The sequence below is a fragment of the Martes martes genome (genome assembly GCF_963455335.1).
Source record: "Martes martes genome assembly, chromosome: X".
In the NCBI taxonomy this organism is placed as follows: Eukaryota; Metazoa; Chordata; class Mammalia; order Carnivora; family Mustelidae; genus Martes; species Martes martes.
Window position 1 is genome coordinate 104,894,742 of NC_137897.1, and position 27,879 is coordinate 104,922,620.

A 27,879-nucleotide genomic window follows, 5' to 3' on the forward strand; every position below is an offset into this window, starting at 1 on the left:
ATAATTATATAAAATAATCATAAATTAATAACAATAATTGTACAAGATATTGATTCCTCATTAATTATAGTGATATTGACACATAATATGATATATTATATATTGTAATAATACAATATAAATATAATTTATTCACTTCAGTACAATACACAAGAGGTTTCCCCTAGTTAAAGATCAATGACTGAGGTTAATTTCTCAGGTGGTCTGGGCAAAGTGTGAAAGCAATTGAGAACAACAGACAAAGGAAAGTCAAAGGTTAAAGAAGGTTTGGAGAAATGACCAAATGTTGTCTTCCCAGAATGACAAAGACTTCCTAAAATTCCCCCAGGCTATAGGGAAATGGTTCTCAAATATTTCGGTGCCAGGCCCCCTGTGGTGGTTTGTAAATTTGTCCAAAAATTCTCCCCTTCAGTGTGGACTAGAACTGGGAACTCACTCCTAACAAACAGATACCAGAATTGACAGTACGTCACTTCCCAGACTAGGTCGGAAAAGACATCACAGCTTACTCCTCGCTCTTCCACGGATCTCGTATTCTGGGGAAGCCAGCAGCCACGTTGCAGGGACACTCACGAGGCTGATGCGGTGAGGGACTGAGGCCTCCTTTCAACAACCAGCACTAGCTTGCTAAGTGAGCCACTTGGAAAGTGGATCTGCACGTCCTATGACTACAGCCCCAGAAACTGACCAAACTGACAACCACCCAGCCAAGCTGTTCTCGAATTCATGACAGAAACTGTGATAATAAATGTTAGTTGTTCTAAATCACTATGTTTTGGGGAAATTTGTTATGTAGCACTGGATAACAAATACAACCCTAAATACATCCTAAAAATGATGGAGGGCCCCAAAGAGCTTTTGTTGGTACAATATATATTTTTAGATACTTAACTGCTTTAGAAAGTGAAACTCAGGGGGGAAATATTTATTTATTTATTAATTTTAAACGAACAATGAGCCATTATGTGTTAACATAAGTACTATTTTTATGAAAAAAAAAATAGTGAGAAACTGGTATCGGTTTTGTCTTTTTACAAAATATGTTTAGCCTGGCTTAATAGGAGACAGCTGAATTCTCCCATTGGCTTCTGCATTCAATCTGCTGCAATGTGTTGTTTTGGTTAAAGTATATAAACAAAACCCAGGTTCACATGGATATGTAGCTAGCAAAAAGAGCATCTCAGACTCCCTGGAAAGAGTTTCTGTGACTTCCTGGGTCTCCGAGTCACACTTTAAAACTGTTGCTACAGGGCAACTAGACACCCATTCGGTTGGAAGTCAACAAAAGAGAATATGGGACTTCCTGAAATGCTTCTTTGGAGGACTATCTCTCATGCAGCCTTACTGCCTTCTCTCACTCCAAACTGGCTCATATATGACTAAGAGGTATCACTTTAAAACCTCCTGTAGTAAATGGATATGAATGGCTTCGTTTAGCCTACATCTGAGATGTTGCTGATTTCATCTCTTAATTTTCCATCTGAAGGCCAGTCTCTCCCAAGTCCCTCAAAGTCATCAGGAAGCAGAGCTCATGTCTGGCTATTCTTTGAGCCAGTGGCAGGCTTGGGGATACGTGCAGTCCCTATGGGAAGGCACCTCTCCTAGACTTGTGTTGGGATTCCCATCCAACGTCCACCCCTTATTTGTAACCGTGAAGCTAGAACAGGGAAAGAGGTCATCTGGATGAGGGGAGGAGGAAAGAAGAGAATCAGAAACAAACTTTAATTTAGTCCCTTGACTGCTGTCTTAAGAAACAGAAACTGAATCCTTCATTTTATATACTGACAAGAGTGTAGAGAATGTGCAGTATGTTTATGCACATGAGTGTGTCTTGCCAGTTTCTCTCTGGTGAACTTGACCTTGACTCACTGGTGATAATGGGAAAACCACAAGTGAAGCCATAAAATTGTGAGACCAGATCATAAGCAGAAAATGTTTTGTTTAATCAACAAATACCTTGGGGGCACCTGGGTGGCTCAGTCATTAAGCATCTGCCTTTGGCTCAGGTCATGATCCCAGGGACCTGGGATCAAGTCCCACATCGGATTCCCTGCTCAGGGAGTGCTGTGCTGGATATTTACATAGGATAACTTTACATTTAAATATGGCTTAGATATAATGTGATATCTTTTTTCCTTAGCATTTACAAATGGTAGAATTAATTAATCAAACTCTACTCAAAAGAACAAAATAATGTGTATTTAAGAAGCTTCACTCCAAAAGTTTTTCACCTTACAACACAATTGTTAATTGTATGCTGAAACAGAGGGGGAAAAAAAAAAAAAGAACCCTCTTACCTCCTTCGGCTGGATAAGGTTTCTTCATGTTCTACATGAGCAACTTTTAATACCTTCTTGTCAATAAACAGATCTTCAGGATAATAAGCAGATCTATACTGGCGTTGTTGAGAATGGGCGCATAACTTGCCAATCTGAAAGAGAAATGCAATATAATTATATGATACTTTCACAGATATGATAGTAGAAACAAATTCTGAAAGGCACTTCAATTTCTTCCCCAGTTTCTTTTTAAAGAGCAGAACGAAGCTATTACTGGAGTCCAAAAAAGGTGCTACGCTTTTCAGGCAAAGACCCATCTGTGGAAAAGCAGGCTGAAGACTATGGCAGTGGGGAGTCTAAGCCCAGCCTATTCAAAGGTTTCCTAAGATGAAAAATGCTTTTTCTTTATAGTGAACTGCACATTTGAGAGGACTCTTTATACAAGACTTAGGCTATTGATACCTGTCCATGGCCCTTAGTATTTATAAGAATGTAGAAGTTCACAAATAGGAATTACAAAGTTTAGAAAGTACTGGAGCGGGAGAGGAAGAGGGGTGAGAGATGTGTAGAGTAGCCTGTTAACAGAGCAGCCTTCCACGCAGGGAGTTTCGTTCGAAGACCCAGGGTTGCGTATTCTGAAAAATGTCAGTGTAATGGCTCATCTGACTTTCTTAAAAACGCCCAAGGGAAGGAAGAAGGCAAGCCAACTAATCCACAGCCAGTGTCATCAGCTGTGAATCCCATATCATTGAACAAGACCAGGACCGAGAGTACTAAAGAACACAGGTGCTCAAGAAAGCCTACCTTCTCTCCTCCCGCGCTCCTTCCTTCCCTCCGCCCATCCTTCCTCTTTTGTTCCTTCCTTCCTTTCTCTCTCTTTTTTTTTTTGACAGGAAGTTGGATTTATTGGTGGGCCTGAATATGACGGGAAGGGGTAGTGCCAAGGCTCTCATGAGTGCAGAGCCCTCCAAGGGACCACGGTTAGGGATGTATCTGACCCCACAGCCATCTGGGATAAGCCGCTTTTCAGCCACCATGTCTTCAAATTCATCCGCATTGAACTTAGTAAAGCCCCACTTCTTGGAGAAGTGGATCTTCTGGCGGCCAGGGAACTTGAACTTGGCCCTGCGTAGGGCCTCAATCACATGCTCCTTGTTCTGCAGCTTGGTACGGATGGACATGATGACTTGGCCAGTGTGGACCCTGGCTACTGTGCCCTGGGGCTTTCCAAAGGCTCCCCACATACCTGTCTGCAGCCTAAATTGGAGATAGCCATGAGGTCAGACCCCAGCATCCACCAAAAGGGCTGTCTCCAAGGTCCCTTAGGGCAACCCATACAATCAACAGGCTGCATACACTACGGAGGAGGCTACTGTTTACAGCCATGGCACACTGGGCACCCCCCTTCCTTCCTTTCTCTATCCACTCACTTGCTCATTCAAAAATAGTTGCTGGATGCCTCCCTCTAAAGCTTAGTTCTCTTAACACTCATGTGGCAATGATTAAAAGATGGCATCAGCTTTCTTATCTCAATTCTAAGTGATTTGGTTTAATTATTTGTAGATTTCTATTTTTGAGCTTTCAGACACAAGCCTAAAATGAACTTCTACATAAAGAAGTATGTATTAACACGTCTTCCTTATGCCAGACACTAAGCTAAATGTTATCATCCCCAATTTAGAGGTGAAGAAACTGAGGTTAGAGGAGGTTAAGGATTGCCTGTGGCAAATACACCATTGATTCATTGTCTGACTTCAAAGCTTACACAATATCACCTGCCTAGAAGACAATGCTTAATCACCAGTTGCTTATACTCTCTTTTTTAAAGGAACTCCCAGTCCTCAAAAACACAGTCAACATAGCCAAGGCGAATATATAGATTGTATACATTAAGAAAAATAGGGGCATCTGGATGGCTCAGGTCATGATCCCAGGGTCCTGGGATCGAGCCCCGAATCGGGCTCTCCGCTCAGCGGGGAGCCTGCTTCCCCCTCTCTCTCTCTGCCTGCCTCTCTGCCTACTTGTGATCTCTGTCTGTCAAATAAACAAATAAAAATCTTTAAAAAAAAAAAAGAAAAGAAAAGAAAAATATAAGACGGCGCCTGGGTGGCTCAGTGGGTTAAAGCCTCTGCCTTCGGCTCAGGTCAGGATCTCAGGGTCCTGGGATCGAGCCCCGAGTCATGGGAGCCTGCTTCCCCCTCTCTCTCTGCCTGCCTCTCTGCCTACTTGTGATCTCTGTCTGTCAAATAAATAAATAAAATCTTTAAAAAAAATAAAGAAAAAGAAAAATATTAGAAATACCCAGTAAAGACAGGTTATATCTTTGGTAACTTTGGTTATATCTTCTGTACTTCCACAGAAATCAGACTGAATTTTGCATGCTGTTAGGGACTCAGTAAAGGCAAATTAATCAAAATGAATTGAAGGGAACTACTAGTAGCAGGTCTGGCCTGCCTGCGGTCCCGGGCTGCGTGTGGCCGTCCGTTTCCGGGATTTCTCAAGATGGCCCGGATAACATTTACGGAGCTACCTATGTCTTTCTAAAAGCAAAAGTGGCATTTGGTTTGTATAGCTCTGGAAAGTTTTCTATATAAATCAATTCTTGAATTAAAATAGAAGAATCTAAAGTCAGTAGAGGCCTCACCTCCACTGGGGAAAAACAAACAAACAAACAAACAAAAAAGATTTTTCTTTCCTAATACAAGAATTGATTTATATAGAAATCTGTATTCTCTGAGTTTACCCAGACTGATGGTGCTTTGGGTAAGGGGGCTGCCTGGCTGGACTGGGGAGCTCGGTTCCAGTCACTTCCAAAGTTTGCAAGGCAGGTACGAATAACTGAGGACAGACCGTGCATCCTAAAATTATGTTCATGGACACACACATGTTTACTTGTCACACAGCCGGCGAACACTCATGGAACCACCCCCTGGAAAGGGGGTGCAGCTGAGGAAAAAGCAGGAAGGTTAAGAACAAACGAGAATGTAGCCAGTATGGCCTTTCTTCCCAAGCCACCCAATGTGGCACTATCGGGCAGACCCCCCCAAGGCTCCGTGCGGGGTAAGGGGCAAACAATGGTGTCCTGCCAATGCCCCCCCCCCACCTGAAATCTGCCACATCTTATCAGACGGGCTATATTTTCTTCCACAAATCTACCACAAAGCAAATTCTTCTCACATACAAAGCTTTTGTCAAATGTAGACCCCCCCCCCCGCCCCGCCTTTGGGCTCTTCCGTCCACATCTTCCACCTCCACACTGTGTGAGCTGAAGGTGAATATTACAAGCTCATTTTGAGGGGTGGCCACAAAAAGAAAACAGAATTTACAAAGAGACGCAGTATTCACATGAAAGACGGCCTTTGAGCTTCCCATGAGGCACTGGCTGGAGACCCGGGTCTCCGTCTACAGCTGCACTTGCTAAAGAACCACCAGTGTTTCAAGCAGCATTTGAGAACTCCATGTCCTGCCCAGGAGTTTGGGCCTCTTAAATAACAAGTGCAATCCAATTTCCTTCCACGGACTAATGCATCTGGTTAAGGGTGAACCTTAGTGAGACTGGATTAATTAGGCGGGCAAATGTCTCTACCGACAGACCCGGAATAGAAAACCCTTTCGTTTTCCAAGAACAGTGATTCCTAATGGTGCCCTTTATTCATGCATCAGAATCTATGGCAGGAGAGCGACGGTCCCCTGAGGTGTTACAAGACTTGAAATAGGGACTTGGGGCACCGGGGGGGTCAGGGGGAGGGAGGATGCGGTCGGTTGGGCACATGACTTTTGGTTTCAGCTCAGGTCACAATCTCAGGGTCATGGCATCGAGCCCCGCATCAGGCTCTGTGCTCAGCAGTGGAGTTTGCTTGACATTCTCTCTCTCTCTCCTTCTGCACCTCCCTACTGGGTGCTTTCTCTCTCTCAAATAAATAAATCAATCTCGGGGAAAAAAAAAAAAAAAAGAAGACAGGGCTCCTGACCATATTTATGGTCAGAAGGTCATCCTAGCAACACTAGGATCATTCTTTTCTAAGCCAGGTCCAGAGCACTGGCTTTGTACATGCATGAGGAGAATAATAAAACTTCCTTTTGACCTGGTCCCACAGCTACATTCCACCTGTCACTCGGGTCTCATGCAAAACAGGAAGATATGATATGAAAAGTGTCATATTTGATTCTGAACTCCTCTGGAAAAAAAAGGTGAAAATGACTTTCTTTTTTTTTTAATAAAGATTTCATTTATTTATTTGACAGACAGAGATCACAAGTAGGCAGAGAGGCAGGCACAGAGAGAGGGGGAAGCAGGCTCCCTGTTGAGCAGAGAGCCCGATGCGGGGCTCTATCCCAGGACCCCAGGATCATGACCTGAGCCAAAGGCAGAGGCATTAACCCACTGAGCTACCCAGGCGCCTGAAAATGACTTTCTTTAAATAAAGGTTTTATTTATTTGAGAGAGAGAGAAAGAGAGAGAGGGGAGAGGAGCATAGGGAAGGGGACAAGCAGACTCCGAGGTGAGCGCAGAGCCCAACTCTGGGCTTGATCCTAAGACCCTGAGATCATGATCTGAGCTAAAATCAAGGGCTGGATGCTCGATCAACTGAGCCACCCAGGTGCCCCTGAAAATTATTTTTCAAGTAGAATATGTTACCAAAGAGTTTGAAACACTGCAAAGCATTTGGTTTGATGCAATGCACACAGGTACCTTGTAACTGACGAGTCAAGAAATGCAGATACCCTACTGGTTAAAATGTAACTATATTGATGCTCAGGGCTCATTTGCTGTTGGTTCTGGAAACCCCCTGGTGACAAAAAAACAAAAACAAAAACAAAACAAAAAAAAAACACCTCACACTTGATCTCTCCCTCTGACTGACTCAGCAGAGAAAGTCTACATTGTAAGTTTCTCAACAATACCAATACTTCCCATTTGTAACATAATACCTGACTCCAGCCTCCTGCCTTACTAATAATTCCTCCATCCATTCTGTTCTTTTTAAAAGATTTTATCTATTTCTTTGACAGAGAGAGAGAGAGACAGCGAGAGAGGGAACACTAGCAGGGGGAGTGGGAGAGGGAGAAGCAGGTTTCCCGCTGAGCAGGGAGCCTGATGTGGGGCTCAATCCCAGGACCTTGGGATCATGACCCGGAGGTGAAGGCAGACACCCAGCCATCTGAGCCACACAGGCACCCCTATTCTCTGTTCTTGATGGTGAATTCTACAACTCTCTGAGGCATACGGACCTGGTATTTTTGACCCCATTTTAGAGATAAGGAAACTGAGGCTCACGATGTTTAAGGAACTGAAGCAAACCATAATTGTAGTAGATGGCAGAGTTAGGACTTGAACCTAGATCTGCAAACTAACTTCAAAACTTAAGTTTATTTTTCTAAGATTTTATTTTTAAATAATCTCTGCACACAACATGGAGCCCTAACTCACAACCCTGAGATCAAAAATCACCCGCTTCACTGAATGAGCCAGCGAGGGGCCCCAAGCTTTTGTTTTTGGTTTTTCCTCCCTATGCCATAGATTTCTGTCAAGAGGATAGACTCTGGGGTCCTCCCAGGACCCAGCTTTGTAGTCCTGTGGCCATCCCATCCATAACTGGAGAAGAGTAATAATTACGAAGAATTAAAAAAATTCTTTAAAGAAGGACTAGTTATTGGGGCGCCTGGGTGGCTCAGTGGGTTAAAGCCTCTGCCTTCGGCTCAGGTCATGATCTCAGGGTCCTGGGATCGAGCCCCGCATCCGGCTCTCTGCTCAGCAGGGAGTCTGCTTCCCTTCCTCTCTCTGCCTGCCTCTCTGCCTACTTGTGATTTCTGTCTGTCAAATAAATAAATAAAATCTTTAAAAAAATAAAAAATAAAGAAGGACTAGTTATTAAAGATAAGCCGAAAACGGACATCCAATTTTAACCATAGTACTTCTAGTGGAGTGATTTAAACACTTTGGCCTGCCAGGTAAGAGCGGATTAGTAATCACCCTAAAGCCCCGGATGTCTGGGTCTGTGGGACAGGTGGTTCCCGGGTGCGTCCCCCCTGCAGCTTGCTTCCTGTGGGCTGTCCCAGGACCCTGACTGACTGCGTGAGTCAGATTCTTGGACTGGCTACAAAATCTGTAATTCTTACGATTTAACCCAGGTCTAGTCTGATGTCTGGCCCAACTATATTCTTTATAGTTTCCCCTCAATGGAGATTCCTGGTTGACCCTAGGGCTACAGAAATACAACAGGTTCAGGCCTTTAGCTCTCATAGCCAAAAAGATGAGAAAATGGGGAACGGCTGCAAATACATTAAATAGTGTCTCTGACTCTCCCGCTCTTAACTAAGCCTACAGGTCGATTCTGTGTTCAATGTTTAAGAAACAGCTTAAAAAAAAAAAAACAGATGAAGGAAAGACTTTACATCTTTTTTCTTTTATTTTAAGGAAGTAAACTCCATGCCCAACACGGGGCTTGAACTCACAACCCTAAGATCAAGGGTTGCATGTTCTACTGACTGAGCCAAACAGGCACACCTACATTTTCCTTCTGTGTGTGTGTGTGTGTGTGTGTCTGTCTGTCTTACATGGCCCACAATAGGAGGAGGAAGGGGAGGGAGAAACAGAAACAGAAAAGAGAGAAGTTCCCTTTAGTGAGTCTATGGGGGAGCCACAGACATATCCTACTGCCCTGGGAAGTTTGACAGCCTTTGAGGAAGGTGGTGGCTGTCTCACTCCTTCCCTCTCAGGAGCTGTTCTCCAGGTCGCCGGGACTTCAGGGGCTCTAGAAGATCTCCGCAGTTTTATTTAATTATGGAATAACCTTTCTGCTGGAATCCAGATGATTACTGTGGCCCCAAAGAGGGCTTTGCTGAGAGAACTGTTGCCAAATAACTGGTGTAAACTTAGTTTTGGGTTGTCAGTGGATTCTTCAGAATTAAACATAAAAACTCCCTCTGTGGTTATGCCATTTAAACACCAACCCCGATCCCGTGGTCCACTCTGGAGGAGTATGACCTGTGGCATTTGTTTTAGGATACCTTGGGGGGCTTGGGGATCGGGTGGGATGGGAATTCCGTAGGTTTCCAGCTGAAATAAAATCATGAACTTCAGTTCATTCTGTTGAATTGTCTATTACACTGTTGTTCAATTTCATTTAATTAAATCTTAAAAGTTTTAAAACAAAATATACATTGAAATTATGTGATATACAACATAAACTTTTTAATAGTAGTAACCATGCCCATTTAACAATTCTACAGGTATAATAAAAATGCTAATATATGTTAATGTTTAGTCTGTGGTTAATGTTTTGTCTTGTTAATTTCCCCAGGGCTTTTATTACTGATTTAAATCTGCCACACTACGCAACTGATTGCACTGCTTCCACAAACTGCATGAAAGTAGCTCAAATGAATACTGATTAACAGAAATGAACAAACATTTGGCTGGGCAAACCATTCTTATTATATGCTTGTAATCATGACATACATTTTCTTACAATGAGATGGGCATGGCAGGCATTTTCCACTCATTTTTCCTACCAAAAATATGCATACGAGCATTAAATTAATTTATAACCTTGTACTTCAGGAAGCACATCATTATTAATTAACTATTGATTGATCTGGATATAGAGCACGGGGGATAATGAACAGACCTGGTGACGATGTAAGTGTTTTTTTTTTTTTCTTTTTTCTGCCACAGACGTTTTGCTGTGACTCATCATTAATTGCCTGACCATTAAAATGAAAGTCGCTAATAAACTGTAATGCATTATGAATCGCGCTATTTTAGGAAGTCAGGTATCACTGTGTGAACCTTCTACGCGAGTCATGTCTTTTTTTTTTTTTAAGATTTTATTTATTTACTTATTTGTCAGGGAGAGAGAGAGCATAAGCAGGGGGAGCAGCAGGCAGAAGGAGAAGCAGGCTCCCCACTGAGCAAGGAGCCCAATGCAGGAGTCGATCCCAGGACCCCGGGATCATGACCTGAGCCGAAGGCAGATGCCTAACCGACTGAGCCACCCGGGCATCCCTCAAGTCATCTCTTTAAATAAACTGGAATCCAAAAAAGGGTAACTCTTCCTGCAGCTCAGTCTGCTGTTCAGTGGAACTTAGCATTCTAGTATGGTGAAAAGAGCACATGATTTGGAGTCAGAAGACCTGGGTTCTAGTCCCACTCTCTTCCTGTTTCAGTGACTACACAAGTCCTTTAATTTCCTTCAAACTCAGCTCTGCAAAATGGAATACAAACACTGCCTGCCATGCCTCGCAGCTGTGTGAGGATCAGATACAGCCGGGGATGGAAGTGCAAAGTCTGCCCCATCCAGACAGAAATCCAACTCATTCCTTCTGTCCGTGGGGACTGCTCACCTTCTGCAGCTGACCTTGTGTGTTAGAATCCCGGCTCAGCGGGTCAAGTACATTGCTAGCTCTAAGTAACACTTGTAGGTGTTCTTTAACTGGGGACTTCTGGAAGGCAGTGAAAGGGTTTGATGAGATTGATCCCCAATCTGAACGGGAACCGCATTGAGTTTGCCGGCGTTGTTTGCACACCCCACAGTCTCCCGTCTTTGTTCTGGGTTACCTGGAATATCCCCTTCTATTCTTCAGGGCACCAATTACTGATTATTTGCCATTACCCGGTGTCTCTAACCTGCATGGCGATGGGTGCTATGGGGGTGAGAGACAGGCTTTCAATACCCTTTTGCGGAAGGGACTTGCATTTTACTAATTTATATTTGCCCCAAGTGGATTCGTAGTTGAAAATAGAATTCGTAGTTGAAAATGCGTGCCTAACACTTCTCATGCAATACCAATCCCTTCCCAGGACCAGGAGCCCCGGCCAGTGTTGCTTAATCACATATGGCCAATAGGACTAATATAGCGGGAGTTAAAAGAGAGCTTCATGTAGTCCAAACATTCAATACCGAACTCAAATACCACTCGTCCAAATGCACTCTCCTGCTTGTGTCCTCTGTCCCAGTAGAAAGGAATAATCAGCTACCTACTCTGTTGAAACCGAAGCATATCTGATTTCTCCCTTTCTCTCACTTCCCTATGTCTAGCCATTTAGGTTTGTGCTTTTTTCTGTTTTTATAAATAACTTTTAACCCTGGGCGCTTTTCTTCATCCTCAGGTCTAGGATACCATTACCTGTCTCTTAGAAGAGTGCTGCTCAAACTTCAATATGTGTACAGATCATCTGGGAGTCTTAGTCATGTAGATTCACATACAGTAAGTCTAGGATTAAGTTCTGAAAGGAGCAGTAAGACCCCATCGCAGTGGTTCTCAAAGTGTGGCCCCCAAAGGAGCAGTGTCAGTATCCTACCTGGGAACTTGTTACGAATGCAGATTTCACGGCCCAGCCTTCAACCTACTGAAACAGGAAAGCGGGGAGTGGGGTCCAGCCATCTGGTTCAGCAAGCCCTCCAGGGGATTCTCAGGCACATGCAGGTTGGAGAGCCAATGCCAACAGAGATTATCCCACCATCTTCTTAATTGGTCTCCCAAGCTCCAGTTTTGACCTTCCCCAGTTTTGACCAGCCCCTCTAACTGTAGTTCTCTGAGACTCTCTCTGGAAGTTCTAGAGGTCAAACCTATATTCACAATAATACTAAGACTTTGTTTGCCTTTTCCACTCTTATTCCCTCAGAAATATATAAAGGAATTTTCCAGAGGCTACCTAAAGTGTAATGAAATCGTTGCTCTGTGATATGTGTTTGTGCATTCTAGAAGTTTCTAAAATAGCTGGTTTAGGGTACAAATACATTTCTTTTTTCTTCTTAGGGTAAAAATACATACTTTTCAGAGGTTAACTTATTTTCAGTACTAGTGCTCTTACTGGCTACTTAGGTGATGCCTACTATAATCTTTATAATCTCATTCTAATTTAATAAGTTGTTACTTAGAAATCTAGAAGCTTTGTGTCTATGTGAAAACATAAGAAGTAAATGTACTTTGGGGTGTGTGGATGGTGCAGTCAGTTAAGCATCAGACTCTTGGTTTCTGCTCAGGTCATGATCTCAGGGTTGTGAGATGGAGTCCCACCTTGAGGTCCGTTCTCATTGCAGAGTCTGTTTGAGATTCTCTCCATCTCCCTGCCTTTCTCGCTTGTGCGCTCTCGCTCAAAAAATAAATCTTTAAAAAAAAGAAGTAAATGCACCCTGTAGCCTTATTTGTAATATTTAGAAATACTTTTTGAAAAATCACCTAAGTTTTAAAGTTAACTATGCCTGTTATCATTGAAGATCTTATATGTCATCATATAACATAATAAAATTTATTTACAACATAATTTTCTGATATTTAAAAATGGATGCCTGGCTTCAAAAAAGGAGAATGGAAGACTCACTTACTTAATCCCTGGTTGCAATGCCTAGGTCTAAGCATGTCAAAAAGTGTTAAGCTAACCCATCAAAAGTTCTCTGAATCATAGAAAGGTGGAACCTCCACAGTAGATTGCAACCATAATTAAGAAACAAGAACGTGCCAAAAAGTTAGCATTCCTTCGGCAGTATAGATACTAATAATTTACCTTACTGTGTCTGATGCAACAGAACATTTCAGAATAGTATTATCATGTGACCTAAGCTGTAGAGTCATCTTGAAATCAATTATTCAGAGTTTAAAAGAAAGGGAATTAAATATTTAAAAGTAGATGTAAAAAGTCAAAAATTGTTTGTTACAGTTTTTTTTTTAAGAATAGAAATGGAAAAGCCATTAAAGCATCGTGTGGGGCACTGTATTATAGTAGCTAAGGAAGCACACACAAGAGTGGAGAAATTCATGAACATTGCAGAGTCGGAAAGGATATCCAATGAGGATATTGTTGAAGACAGTCCCTTCAGCAAATGGTATTGGGAAAACTGGACAGCTACATACAAAAAATGAAACTGGACCACTTTCCTAGACCATACACAAAAATAAACTCAAAATGGATTAAAGACCTAAATATAAGACCTGAAACCATAAAAATCCTAGAGGAGAACATAGGCAGTAACCTCTTTGACACTGGCAGTAGAAACTTCTTTCTAGATATGTCTCCTGAGGCAAGGGAAACAAAAGCAGAAATAAACTATTGGGGCTACACCAAAATAAAAAGCTTTTGAACAGTGAAGGAAACAATCAAGGCACAGGAGAAGAAAACTGCAAATAACATCTCTGATAAAGGATTAGTATCCAAAATATAAAAAGAACTTACCAAACTCAACACCCAAAAAACAAATAATCCAATTTAAAAATGGGCAGAAGACACGTATAGACATTTTTCCAAAGAAGACATATAAATGGCTAACAGACACGTGAAAAGATGCTCAGTATCACTCTTCATCAGGGAAATAAAAATCAAAAGCATGGTATCACCTCACACCTGCCACAATGGCTAAAATCAACAACACAAGAAAGAACAAGTGTTGGTGAGGATGTACAGAAAGCGGAACACTCTTGCACTGTTGCTGGGAATGTGAACTGGTACAGCCACTCTGGAAAACAGTATGGAGGTTCCTCAAAAACTTAAAGATAGAACTACCCCATGATAATTCAAAGAGATACATGCACCCTGATGTTTATAGTAGCATTATCTACAATAGCCAAATTACGGAAACAGCCCAGGTGTCCAACAACTGAAGAATGGACAAAGAAGATGTGGCGTATATATACAATGGAATATTACCCAGCCACCAAAAAGAACAAAATCTTACCATTTGCAATGATGTAGATGGAGCTAGGGAACATTACGGTAGTGAAATAAGTCAGAGAAAGACAAATACCATATGATATCACTCATGTGGAATTTAAGAAACAAAAAAATGAACAAAGGGGAAAAAAGAGAGAGAGAGAGAGAGACAAACCAAGAAACAGACTCTTAACTATAGAGAACAAACTGATGGTTATCAGAGGGCAGGCAGGGGGATAGGGGGAGATAGGTGATGGGCATGTCATCATGAGCACTGGGTTTTGTATGGAAGTGTTGAATTACTATACTGTACACCTGAGGCTAATGTTACACTGGATGCTAACTAACTGGAATTTAAATAAAAACTTCCAGAAAAGGAACTGGTGGTATTTCTGAAAGAACAACAACAACAACACTGTAGAGTTGACATTGTCAAGTGTCTACTAGATAAAGAGTCAGTAGAGGAAATCATGCCGCCTTGCAATGAAAGAAACTAACTCATTAAATTCACGATTTAGCTGCAAACATAAAGATGGGGGCTTAATATCACCTCAGTGGAATTGCTTTTGCCTTTCAAACAGACAAATCTACAGACATGAGCTGGATTTGCTGTTTTATTTATGTTTATCCACTATCGGTACCAAATAATCATTGGAGAAGATCCAAAGTGAGAGCACTGGGAGAGAGACAGGAGGAGTGCTGAAATATTCCCAGCGTTGAATGACATTGTTGAAATTCATGGTTTATCTTCAAGCAAATGTGAGGATGTTTACATTGCAAAAGCAATGGCACGAGTCAGGGGAGTGGCACCAAACTTGGATGGTAATCATTTTATTTTTCACTGTTAAGCACTCACACTTTTTTAAAAGCCCAATCTCAGGGGTGCCTGCGTGGCCCAGTCATTTGGGAGTCCAACTCTTGGTTTCAGCTCAGGTCATGATCTCGGAGTGGTGGGATCGAGCCCCACGTGGGGCTCCATCTGCACTCAGTGCAGAATCTGCTTGTCCTTCTCCCTCTGCTCCCCCCCCACTCTCTCTCTCTAAAATAAATAAATACAATCTTAAAAAAAATAAATAATCGAGTTTCATTTAAGAAGGTACTTGAAGAAGCAGTACGAAATAATTTTAGTCAATCCTGACCCTTGGTGACATGTCTTGTTTAACATTATGTGTGATGCATAAAGTACTTCTGTCACATGCTGAAGTGTGATGATCATCTAGAGGAAAAGCCCATGGGTGATTGAATCGAGATGAACTAGGCACTTTTTTCATAAAACATTATTTTTATATAAAAGACTGACAAACTAATGTTATTCACACTTGAGTATTTGGCAGGCATTTTCTTAAAAAGGAACAAAGTAAGTCTATTACTTCAAGAAAAAAAAAAGTGACACTGTTTATAGCCAATGATAAAATTTGCACTATCAGCATTTTCAGTGTCACATATAAAGAACTTAGAAGTTGCCACTCCATCCTAACAACGAGAAGCTAAACAGACTGAAAACGCAACTCTTCTTGGAACCACAGGAGACGGAAGGACAGAGGGACAGAGGGTAAATCCCTTTCACCAAGACTGGAGAGATAGGCAAATACAGGGAGTCAGAACTCAGCAGAGCAGAGAATCAGAAGCAGAAACCACCTTGGGACACAGTGCTGGGGTAGAAAAACTGGAATTGTAATTGACAAAGTGCCAGAAGCTTTGTGCAGAAAATTCTGAGAGTTAAAATCTCCAGGGAGACCCCCTCATAAGGGGGCCTCCACAATATTATGAAATTTACCTCCAGGAGCCTGACCAGATTCCCACAGTAAATATCAGAGAAAAACTCCCTCAGGCTCCCAGCAAGGAGAGGAGAAAAGGAACCATATCAAAATACACCAGGGCACTCCATTCTTCTCAACAAATCCTGCTCTAAGAAGAAACTAGTTAACCAAAGCCTAATCTGCTGGAGTATTATCAGAGCCTAACTCACCTGGGGAAGGAAAATATCCAACTCTAGCCCACTATACCATCCTGTACCACTTAATGGGGGATTAAAAAACAAAAACAAAAACATAAAACAGAAACACCTGTGAAGTTCATGGTCCAGAGGCATAGGCTCATTAAAAGACTGAGACTTAATCATAGAATTATAGAGTGCCTCTCCTCACCCTACACCTTAGAACCACATTACTAAAAGCCTATTCACAATAATTCTTTCTAACAAGTACATCATGTCCAGCTATCAAAAAAATTATAAGGCATGCCAAAAGGCAAAAAACATAATTTGAAGAGAGAGCAAACATCAAAACCAAACATGGCAAGGATGTTGCAATTATCAGACTGGAAATTTAAAACAACTATGATTTATTAATAATGGATAAAGAAAACAGCATGCAAGGAAAGACTGGCAATCAATGTAAGCAGAGAGATGGAAATCCTAACAAGGGACCAAAAAGAATGCTAAAGAGAAAAAACAGTAACAGAAATGAAGAATGGTTTTGACAGGATTATGAGCAGACTGGACACAGCTAATGAAAGAATCTCTAAGCTAGAGGATATAGAAATAGAATCCTCAAAGACCGAAAAGCAGGGGCTCCTGGGAGGCTCAGTCGGTCAAGCGTCAGACTCTTGGTTTTGGCTTAGGTCGTGATCTCAGGGTTGTGAGATCGAGCCCCATGTTGGACTCCACACTGAGCACGGAGTCCGATCAAGACTCTTTCCCCCTCCCTCGCCCTCACCCTCGCCCACTACTCCTCCCCCTTCTTGCACACATGTGCACATGCTCTCTCTCTCTCTCTCTCTCTCTAAAATAAATAAATAAAACCTTTTTTAAAAACCTCCAAAACAAAGAGAACAAAGACAGAACAAAACAGAGTAGAATAGCCAAGGACTGTGGGACAACCACAAGATAGGTAACATATGTACAATGGCAATACCGGAAGGAGAAGAAAGAAAGGAATAGAAATATTTGAAAAAATAATGACTGAGAATTTTCCCAAATTAATGTCAGACACTAAACCACAGATTAAAGAAGTTCAGAGAACACCAAGCAGGATAAATGTGAAACAAAGGAACAGGAGGGGCACCTGGGTGGCTCCGTCTGCTAAGCTGCTGCCTTCAGCTCAGGTCATGATCTCAGCGTACTGGGGTCAAATCCCACATTGGGCTCCTTGCTCAGTGGGGAGTTTGCTTCTCCCTCTCCTCCCTGCTCATGCTCTCTCTCACTATCTCTGTTGCCTTCTCTGTCTCTCTTTCTCAAATAAATAAAATCTTTAAGAAACAAAACAAAAACAAAGGAACAGAAAACAAACAAAAAGAAACCAAAATACACCTAGGCATACCACCTTCAAATTATAGAAAATGAGAGATAAAGAAAAATTTGCGAAAGAATTCAGAGGAAATTAAAAAAAAAACAACAACACCTTACTTATAGAGGAACAAAGAATTACATCTAGCTTTTTTTCAGAAACCATGCCGGCAGGAACAGAGTGTAGTAAAATATTTAAAGTGTTGAGAGAAAAAAATCCACCAAGCTAGTATTCTGTACCCTGAAAAATTAACCTTTAAAAGTGAAGGGGAGAAATGCAGAGCAAAACCACAGCGAGGTATCACCTCACACCCATCAGAATGGCTAGTATCAAGGGGTGCCTGGGTGGCTCAGTGGGTTAAGCCACTGCCTTCGGCTCAGGTCATGATCTCAGGGTCCTGGGATCGAGTCCTGCATCGGGCTCTCTGCTCAGGAGGGAGCCTGCTTCCCTCTCTCTCTCTCTGCCTGCCTCTCTGCCTACTTGTGATCTCTCTCTGTCAAATAAATAAATAAAATCTTTAAAAAAAAAAGAATGGCTACTATCAAAAGACAAGAAATAACAAGTGTTGGTGAGAATGTGGAGAAAAGGGAACCCTTGTGCACTGTTGGTGGGAATGCAAACTGGTGCAGCCACTATGGAAAACAGTATGGAGTTTCCTCCAAAAACAAAATAAAGGACTGCCATATGATCCGGCAATTCCACTTCTGAGGATTTAGCTGAAGAAAATGAAACACCAGTTCAAAGAAATATACACATCTCTATGTTCACTGCAATTTACAACAGCCAAGATATGGAAGCAGCCCAAGTGGCCATCAACTGCTGAACAGATAAAGAAGATGTGATTTTATATATGTATATATTTTATATTATATATATATGTGAATGGATATTCATATGTCCATTATATAACATTCAAATATAATAGACTATTACTCAGCCATAAAAAGAATGAAATCTTGCCATTTGCAACAACAGGGATTACCATAGTGAAATAAGTTAAAGACAAATACCATGTGATTTCACTTATATGTGGAATCTGAAAAACAAAATAAACAAAACAAAACAGCAACAGACTCATTGACACAGAGAACAAACTGGTGGTTGCCAGAAGGGTGGGGAGTGGAGAGATGGGCAAAATAAGGGATGGGAATCAAGAGGCACTAACTTCAAGTAATAAAATAAATAAGACACAGGGATACAATGTATTAGGGAACAGAGTTAATGATTTTATATAGGGAATATAGTTAATAATATTGTAATAATTTTGCATAGTGACAGATGGTAGCTAGATTTATCGTGATCACTTTGTAGTGTATATAAATGAATAATGATGTTGTACACTTGAAACTGTTATAATACCGTATGTCCTCTACATTTCAATTAAAAAATATGAAAGGAAAGTACTTTCTCAGACAAACAAAAACTAAGGGAATTTGTGGCTAGTAGATCTGCCTTGTATGAAATATTAAAAGAAGTTCTATAGAGAGATGGCAAATAATATAGGTCAGAAACTCAGATCTCCATAAGGAAAGGAAGAGCACTGAAGAAGGGATAAGTGAAGGTAAAACAAAAATAAAGACTTTTTCTTACCTTAGCTGATCTAATAATAAAAGTTTGTCCAAAATACTAATAGCAACAATGTGTTTGATTATGTATGCTAATGTAGGTATCTTATGCATATATCACTATATATGCATATATAAATGAAATGAAGGTTAATAAAACAAAAGATAGGAGGAAGGAATTGGGATTATTTTGCCATTATAAAGAATTTACAAGACTCATGAAGTGGTATAGTGTTATTTGAAAGTGGACCTGGATTATTTGTAGATTTATATTGCAAACTCTAGGGCAACCACTAAAAAACATTTTAAAAAGAACTAAAACTGATATACTAAGAAAGGAAAAAATGGAATCACATAAAAAGCTAAATTAAAACTACAGAAGGCAGAAAAATAGTGAAAGACAAAAACAGGAACAAAGAACAAGGGCAACAAATAGAAGACATGGTAAAAAAAAATATGGTAGATATTAATCCAAGTATATAAATAATCCTTTGAATATCCGTAGTCTAAATGCATCAATTAAAATACAGAGACTATCAAAGTATATCAAAACACATGACCTGACAGTATATGTTTTCTATAAGAAACACACTTTAAATATAGGGAACTTTCCAGAGCGCTCAGTGAGACGTGGAGGAGCGGCGGCTACCCGAGTTGCGCCCAGCAATGCGCTCCTTCCCGCTCCCCCACATCAGCCTCGGCCCTCTCACCGGCTGTAGAAAATGGTGAAAGAAACCACTTACTATGATGTTTTGGGGGTCAAACCCAATGCCACCCAAGAAGAACTGAAAAAGGCCTACAGGAAACTGGCCTTGAAGTACCACCCTGATAAGAATCCAAATGAAGGAGAGAGGTTTAAACAGATTTCTCAAGCTTATGAAGTACTCTCTGATGCAAAGAAAAGGGAATTATATGAAAGGAGGTGAACAGGCAATTAAAGAAGGTGGAGCTGGTGGTGGTTTTGGCTCCCCCATGGACATCTTTGATATGTTTTTCGGAGGAGGAGGAAGAATGCAGAGACAAAGGAGAGGTAAAAATGTTGTGCATCAGCTCTCAGTAACCTTAGAAGATTTATATAATGGTGCAACAAGAAAACTAGCTCTGCAAAAGAATGTGATTTGCGGTAAATGTGAAGGCCGAGGTGGTAAGAAAGGAGCAGTTGAGTGTGTTGTCCCAATTGCCGAGGTACTGGAATGCAAATAAGAATTCATCAGATAGGACCTGGAATGGTTCAGCAAATTCAATCTGTGTGCATGGAGTGCCAGGGCCATGGGGAACAGATCAGTCCTAAAGATAGATGTAAAAGCTGCAATGGAAGGAAGAAAGTTCAAGAGAAGAAGATTCTAGAAGTTCATAATGACAAAGATGGCCAGAAGATAACATTCCATGGTGAAGGAGACCAAGAACCAGGACTGGAACCAGGAGATATTATCATTGTTTTAGATCAGAAGGACCATGCTCTTTTTACTCGGTGAGGAGAAGACCTTTTCATGTGTATGGACATACAACTGGTTGAAGCACTGTGAGGTTTTCAAAAGCCAATATCTACTCTTGACAACCGAACCATTGTCATCACCTCTCATCCAGGTCTAATTGTCAAGCATGGAGATATCAAGTGTGTGCTAAATGAAGGCATGCCAATTTATCGTAGACCTTATGAGAAGGGTCGCCTCATCATCGAATTTAAGGTAAACTTTCCTGAGAATGGCTTTTTTTTTTTAAAGATTTTATTTATTTATTTGACAGACAGAGATCACAAGTAGGCAGAGGGGCAGGCAGAGAGAGAGGAGAAAGCAGGCTCTCCACGGAGTGGAGAGCCCGATGCGGGGCTCGATCCCAGGACCCTGGGATCATGACCTGAGCCGAAGGCAGAGGCTTTAACCCACTGAGCCACCCAGGCGCCCCGAGAATGGCTTTCTGTCTACTGATAAACTCTCTTTGCTGGAAAAACTCCTACCTGAGAGGAAGTAAGTAGAAGAGACTGATGAAATGGACCAGGTAGAACTGGTGGACTTTGATCCAAATCAGGAAAGATGGCGCCATTACAATGGGGAAGCATATGAGGATGATGAACATCATCCCAGGGGTGTTGTTCAGTGTCAGACCTCTTAATGGGGCCAGTGAATAACACTGCTGGCATTTTATGTGCAGTAGTGAATGAGTGAAGGACTATAATCATAGCTCACTACTTGCTATTGTTTTTGTTTTAATATTCAACTATAGTAGTATTTTTAAAGTTAAATGAAGAATAAACTCAAATATAAAAAAAATATAAAGTCACATAAAGATTAAAAGTAAATGGATGGAGAAAAATATATCATGCTAACACCAATCAAAAGACAGCAGGAGTGACTATATTAATTTCAGACAGAGCAGATTTCAAAGTAAGAAAAGTTATCAGGGATAAGGGAGGACATTACATAATGATAAAGAAGACATAACAGTTCTTAACATGTATGTGCCTAATAACAGGGCATCAAATTATATGAGGCAGGGACGCCTGGGTGGCTCAGTTGGTTAAGCAGCTGCCTTCGGCTCAGGTCATGATCCCAGGGTCTTGGGATCGAGTCCCACATCGGGCTCCTTGCTCAGCAGGGAGCCTGCTTCTCCCTCTGCCTCTGCCTGCCTTTCTGTCTGCCTGTGTTCACTCTCTCTGACAAATGAATAAATAAAAATCTTTAAAAAAAAAAAAAAAAAAAAAAAAAAAAAAAAAAAAACTAAAAAATTATATGAGGCAAAACTTGATGGATCTGCCAGGAGAAATGGATGAATCTACTATCACACTTGAAGACTTCATCACTCCCCTTTCAGAAATGGACACATCCACCAGGCAGAAAATCAGTAAGGACACAGTAGATCTTAACAACATCATCAATCAGCTGGATATAATTGACATAGGCAGATTCCTTCATCCAACAACAGACGACATGTTCTTCTCAAGCTTACATGGAACATTCACCAAGATAGATCATATTCTGGACCATAAACACAACTTAACAAATTTAAAAGAAAAGAAATCATACCATGTCTGTTCTCATGCCACAGTGAAATGCAACTAGAAATCAATAATAGAAAGATAACTGGAAAATCCCCAAATACTTGGAGATTAGACCACACACTCTCACACATGAGTCAAAGAAAATTAAATGAAAATAAAAATATAACTTATTAAAATCTGTGGGATGCAGTGAAAATAGTGCTTAGTGGGAAATTTATAGCATTGAATGCATATATTAAAAAAGAAGAAAGTTCTAAAGTCAATAATCTAAGTTTTTGCCTTAGGGAACTAGAAAACAAAGAGCAAATTAAATCCCAAGTAAGCAGAAGAAAAGAAATAATACAAGTTAGAGCAGAAATCAATGAAATTGAAAACAAGAAATCAATAGAGAAAATCAACAAAACCAAAACCTAGTTGTTTAGAAGAAGGATCAAAAACCTCTATAAACCTCTAGCCAGGTTAAGAAAAAAAGAGACAGGACACAAATTATTAACATCAGAAATGAAAGGGGATATCACTACAGATCCCATGGAAATTGAAAGGAAACCCACTTAGCAATGTCCACAGGAATACTACGGACAGCTCTATGCCCACAGATATGATAACCTAAGTAAATTGGCCATTTCTGTGGAAAAAATAATCTGCCATAAATCACACAAGAAAAAAACCAAACAAACAAAACAGATGATCTGAATAGGCCTTGTATCTATTAAAGAAATCAAGTCAATGATTAACATCCTTCCAAAACAGAAAGAACCAGGCCCAGATGGGTTCACTGGTAAATTCTATCAAACATTCAAGGAAGAAGTCATACCAATTCTCTACAGTCCCTTTAAAAAACCTTGGAGTGTCCGGGTAGCTCAGTCGATTGAGTGTCCAACTCTTGATTTAGGCTCAGGTCATAATCTCAGAGTCTGGAGTTTGAGCCCTGTCTCAGACTCTGCACTGAGCAGGGAGTCTGCTTGAGATGCTCTCCTTCTCACTCTCCCTCTGCCTCCCCTCTTTTCTTTTCCCTCTCCCTCTCTCTCGCAATAAATCAATAAATCTTTATATAGATGTAGTGAAAAGAAGGGCCATCTGTACCCCAAAGTTCATAGAAGCAATGGCCACAGTCGCCAAACTGTGGAAGGAGCCAAGATGCCCTTAGACGGACGAATGGATACAGAAGATATGGTCCATATACACTACGGAGTATTATGCCTCCATCAGAAAGGATGAATACCCAACTTTTGCATCAACATAGACAGGACTGGAGGAGATTATGCTGAGTGAAATAAGTCAAGCAGAGAGAGTCAATTAGCATATGTTTTTGCTTATTTGTGGAGCATAAGGAATAGCACAGAGGACATGCGGAGATGGAGAGGAGAAGTGAGTTGGGGGAAATCGGAGGGGGAGACGAACCATGAGAGACTGTGGACTCTGAGAAACAAACTGAGGGTTTTAGAGGGGAGGGGGGTGTGGGATTGGGTGAGCCTGGTGGTGGGTACTAAGGAGGGCACGTACTGCAGGGAGCACTGGGTGTGGTGCATAAATAATGAATTCTGGAACACTGAAAAGAAATTTAAAAAAAGAAACAAAAATAAATCTTTAGAAAACAAATTTAAAACTTTTTCACCATCAAACAAAAGTTCTAACTTGGGAAAACTTGTATCTTTTACTACGAACTTGACAACCTCCCCATACTTAAAGGCTTCTCTGATGAGAATGTAGTGACATTAATATATATGATATTTTGATGTTGAACAATGAAGTGTTGAACTTTGCAGATGTGCCTAACTCGATGAGCCAGTATTTTTCAAATGACCCATGTAGTATGATACAAAATCACACAATGGCTAAAGATCCACTTAAAATACAGGAAAGATTTTATTATAACAGAAAGTAAAAAGTTAATTGATATGGTTTCAGATTCCATATTGCAGCTAACCTTTAAGAAACTATCACTTGTCAAATTTTTGTGTAGTATGAGAGAAAAATAGCCTTAATTATGTGAAAAGCATATTAAAACACTTTTTTTTCCAATTGTATATCTGTGTGAGGCCAAATTTTCATCAATCTAACCAGATTGAGTGCAGAAGCCTATATGAGAATCCAGCTGTCTGCTATTAAGTCAGAAATTAAGGAGATTTGCAAAATGTAAAACAATGTCACTCATCCCGCTAAAATATTTCGTTTTGGAAAACACAGCTCTTTTCTTAGGAAAAAAATACACGTGAACACTCGATGCCTTTATTAGTAGTATTTTCTTACTTTTTATTTTTTTTAAAGGTTTTATTTATTTATTTGATGGAGAGACAGAGATCACAAGTAGGCAGAGAGGCAGGCAGAGAGAGAGGGGGAAGCAGGCTCCCCGCCAAGCAGAGATCCTGACTCAGGGCTCTATCCCAGGACCCTGAGATTATGACCTGAGCCAAAGGCAGAAGCTGAACCCCCTGAGCCACCCAGGTGCCTCTATTAGTAGTATTTTAAATGAAATATTATTACAAATTACAAATTATTACAAATATTATTTAAAATCCTCAGTTTTAACTTCTGATATGATTAACAATAGATATAATTCACATAAACAAGTCTCTTTGGGGCTTCAGTAATTTTACATTTTTATAAATTTAAAAGAGTCCTGACACCAAAACATCTGTTCTATACCAACACCCAGAATAATCTGAAAATAATACCTTGGAAGTAAGTTATAAACAAATTAAGTTAGTTACAATTAAAAATAATATTTATTAATAATAATTTATTAATTCACCAGTTACCATGTGTTCTATATGCCAGAGTCACAGCAAAGATAATGTTATTGCTTAGCTTACAACTCCTTAGTGGCTTCCCATAGCCCTGAGGATCAAGTATATATCTTAATTTCACTTGCAAGATCCCTGATGATCTTGTTCCTGTGAACAAAGAACAAATCTTGCTCCTTGTACTCTCCTTCCATAACATTTTATGCTCTGTTCCTTCACAGCATGATGAGCCTTTACACATGTTCTGCTTTCTGCCTGGAAATCATACCCTTGCTTTAACTTCCTTCCAGAAGCCTTTCCTTCTTCCCCAAGTCTGAAATGGATCCCATTCTAGAATCTCCTAGAGCCCTCTGCGCTTTTGTCACCATGGCGCTTATCACACTGAATTGTAATTGCATCTTTTAACCTCTGTCTTCCTCCACAGAGTGTAAGGTTTGTGAGGGCACAGACAAAAGTAGTCTTTTTTTTTAAAGATTTTATTTATTTATTTTGAGAGAGAGCGAGAGCGAGAGAGCATGTGCACATGTGAGCAGGGGTTGGGGGGCAGGCGCAGAGGGAGAGAGAGAGAATCTCAAGCAGACTCCCTGCTGAGTGCAGAGCCCGACCCAGGGCTCGATCTCATGACCCTGAGTTCATGATCTAAGCCAAAAATCAAGAGTCAGATGCTTAACCGACTGAACCTCCCAGGAGCCCCCAGACAAAAGCAGTCTTGTTCATCGTTGTATTTCCAGTCTTTAGCAAAGCACTCCACTTGTTAGGTGATTAATAAATGTTTATTTGTTGAATGAATGATAAACAATAAAATGCTACACAGCTTATGTATTAATATGTTAGTAATAGGACATTAGCAAAAAATTTCAGAATAAGAACTTGGGAAAATTCTCTGTTCCACAAAAGCAGTGAGAAAAACTGGCAAAAGTGGTCAGAATCAACTTTCCATAGCTCTGGAAATCAACAAAAGGATTGTAGCAATCTGAGGGGGCACTTATTCAAGAAAATGATGGCATCTTGGTAAGAAAAGTGAGCATCCCATGAGGCTGGTATGAGTCTGGTACAAGAATTAGACAAAGACATCATAAGGAAAGAAAATTACGTGCAGACAAATATGACTTATGAAGAGAGACCCAAAAGTCCTCAATAGTATATCCCTGAATAGTGTATCCCTGAATTTGAACCCCCACTTCACACCGCATACAAAAATTCACTCAAAATAGATCAAGACCTGAACTCAAGTGTCAAAGCTATAAAACTCTTAGGAAAAAAAAAAAACAGGCATAAAGTTTTGTGATCTTGGATTTATTTGGCAATGACACTGAAAACACAAGCAATAAGATAAAAGAGGGGAATCTGACTTCATAAGAATTAAAGCACTTCCGTGCTTCAAAGGACATTATTCAGAAAGTGGAAAGACAACCTCCTATGGGAGAGAATATTTTCAAATCGTATATCTGATGAGGATGTAGTATTGTAAATATCTAAAGAACTCTTACAACTTAACAATAAAATAATGGTGGTAGTTATCAGAATCCGAATCCGAATCACGTATACACAGGTGTAGTCTGACAAGCCCCTTTACAGCTTGTCACTTACCCGATACTGACCAGTCTGAACCTGGGCTTCATTTCTCATAGCTTGTTGCTACATATGCGTCTGATTCCTATTCATTCTATATACAGTGAAGACTTGGATCTGATTTAAGGTATAGTTTCTGGGAATGCATGGTGCACGGAGCCGGGGCTGACTACCATGCGCCATTACATGCCACCCTACCACAGAATCCCAAATCACACACAACGATGTCCCTGGGGTCCCAATTTACAAGAAGACCCAGCGTGCGAGCTACCATCACACAGCACAGTATGTCAGGAGAGCCCAATTTCAGGGCTTATTTTACTCACTCCTATTATTGCGGTTGTTAAGTTCTGACAGGCTGAAGGAGTACTAGATGAGTTAAAAGGGAAAAAATATTAGAGAGCAACATACATCATTTTCGGCCTCCATTTCTCAGGCAAACATGAAAAAACACTGTATTTAACCATGCACCGTTCCTGTACTTGTAGAGGAAGCTACGGACCTGCTAGGCAGCAGCGCTGTTTGAAACCGTTCTGAAAGGAACTTCAGTCAAACCCATTAGCCTCAGTCTGTCTAAATAAAGACATAGGCTCTGACTGGTACTTTGAGTCTCTGCTGATTGCCCTGCACTGTAGACAGACAGCTGCTGATTGGTTTTAGCAAAAGTGATAATCAGAATGGCTCAGGAACACTTTTGAGACGCATTTTGAAAAGCATGTGATTGAAAGGACAGAACGAATCAGGTGAATGGAGAAGAGCCTTGACCCTGGGCAGCAATAGCCCAGAGCTTGTCTTCTGCCTTCCCTCGGTGACTGCAGCCCTGGACATGGCTTTCATTGCGACCCTGTGTGCCTCTCCATGTTATTTTCACCATCTTCTCCAATCTCATCCTTTGCCCAGTTCCTCAAGCACGAGCCATGCTTTTGTCCATCCTGGACTCGCTTACCTCTTCACCTGTTCTGTCAATGAGTTCGTAACATCTGGGCAGCTTGGTCCCCTTCCCTACGATTCGCACAGCTCCAGCCACAAAACCTTGGGCATCATCTAAAACTGGCCTTACGCTGTTGCCGTATGTTTAGAGTCACAGACACACAGATATTAATTAGAGCTGGCAGAGACTGTGAGGGCACCTAAGGTAGGTAGGGTGCGGAAGCCCACGGAAGGGCAGGGACTTGCCCATGGCCTGCTTCTGGGAGTGCTGGGCATGCTCAGGTAATGCCACCTCGGCTGACCTTTGCTCTCAGGCAAGCAGATTTCAGAAGCTTCCCCAAACACCATACATTCTCAACTCAAACAGAAATGCCATCTAGAGGACTCGCCATTTTGTTTTATCTATATGTGCCTCTGTCCTACCATTAGTGCAGATAATTGAGAGTTGGCTGTTCCAACGTTTACATAGATCATCTGAGAACTGTGGATATTCTAGACTAGCTTCATGAAATGTGTATGGTGGGCGCCCCCATAACCAACACTTGCATTGGGTAGTAGCCCTTTTACTCTTTACAAGGTACTTGTCCATGTTATATTAGCACACAGAAGCTTTGGAAACCAGTCTCGGGAAGGGAGGTACTATGCCTATTTTTAGGAAGTGAGGTCCCAAGAGGTGAGGGGACTGCCTAAGGCCACATGGTTAGTAAAAGACAAAAAGAGGGTCTTGAAGTCAGGGCCTACAACTCCAAACCCCAATGTGTTTGTTTGTAGTCAGGAAGGCCCTTATGGAGTAACTGAAGAAACTGTGATCTTTAAGAGGATGGAAAATGCAATGAATGTTAAGAGAAAGAGCC

At 41.0% G+C, this 27,879-nt stretch overlaps 1 protein-coding gene and 1 pseudogene across 2 annotated transcripts in view; one reads left to right on the forward strand and one right to left on the reverse strand.

Moving 5' to 3' along the window:
* Positions 1-27,879, reverse strand: part of GPC3 (glypican 3) — a 401,574-nt gene that overhangs the window by 135,976 nt on the left and 237,719 nt on the right. Inside the window, exon 4 of the mRNA XM_080794945.1 lies at positions 2,298-2,431. Within this exon, the coding sequence (XP_080651071.1) occupies positions 2,298-2,431 (134 nt within the window). The remainder of the gene's footprint in view (positions 1-2,297; positions 2,432-27,879) is intronic.
* Positions 19,504-20,893, forward strand: LOC308359962 (dnaJ homolog subfamily A member 1-like; annotated as a pseudogene). The gene is made up of 2 exons: positions 19,504-20,484; positions 20,690-20,893. The product of its transcript is annotated as a dnaJ homolog subfamily A member 1-like (transcript).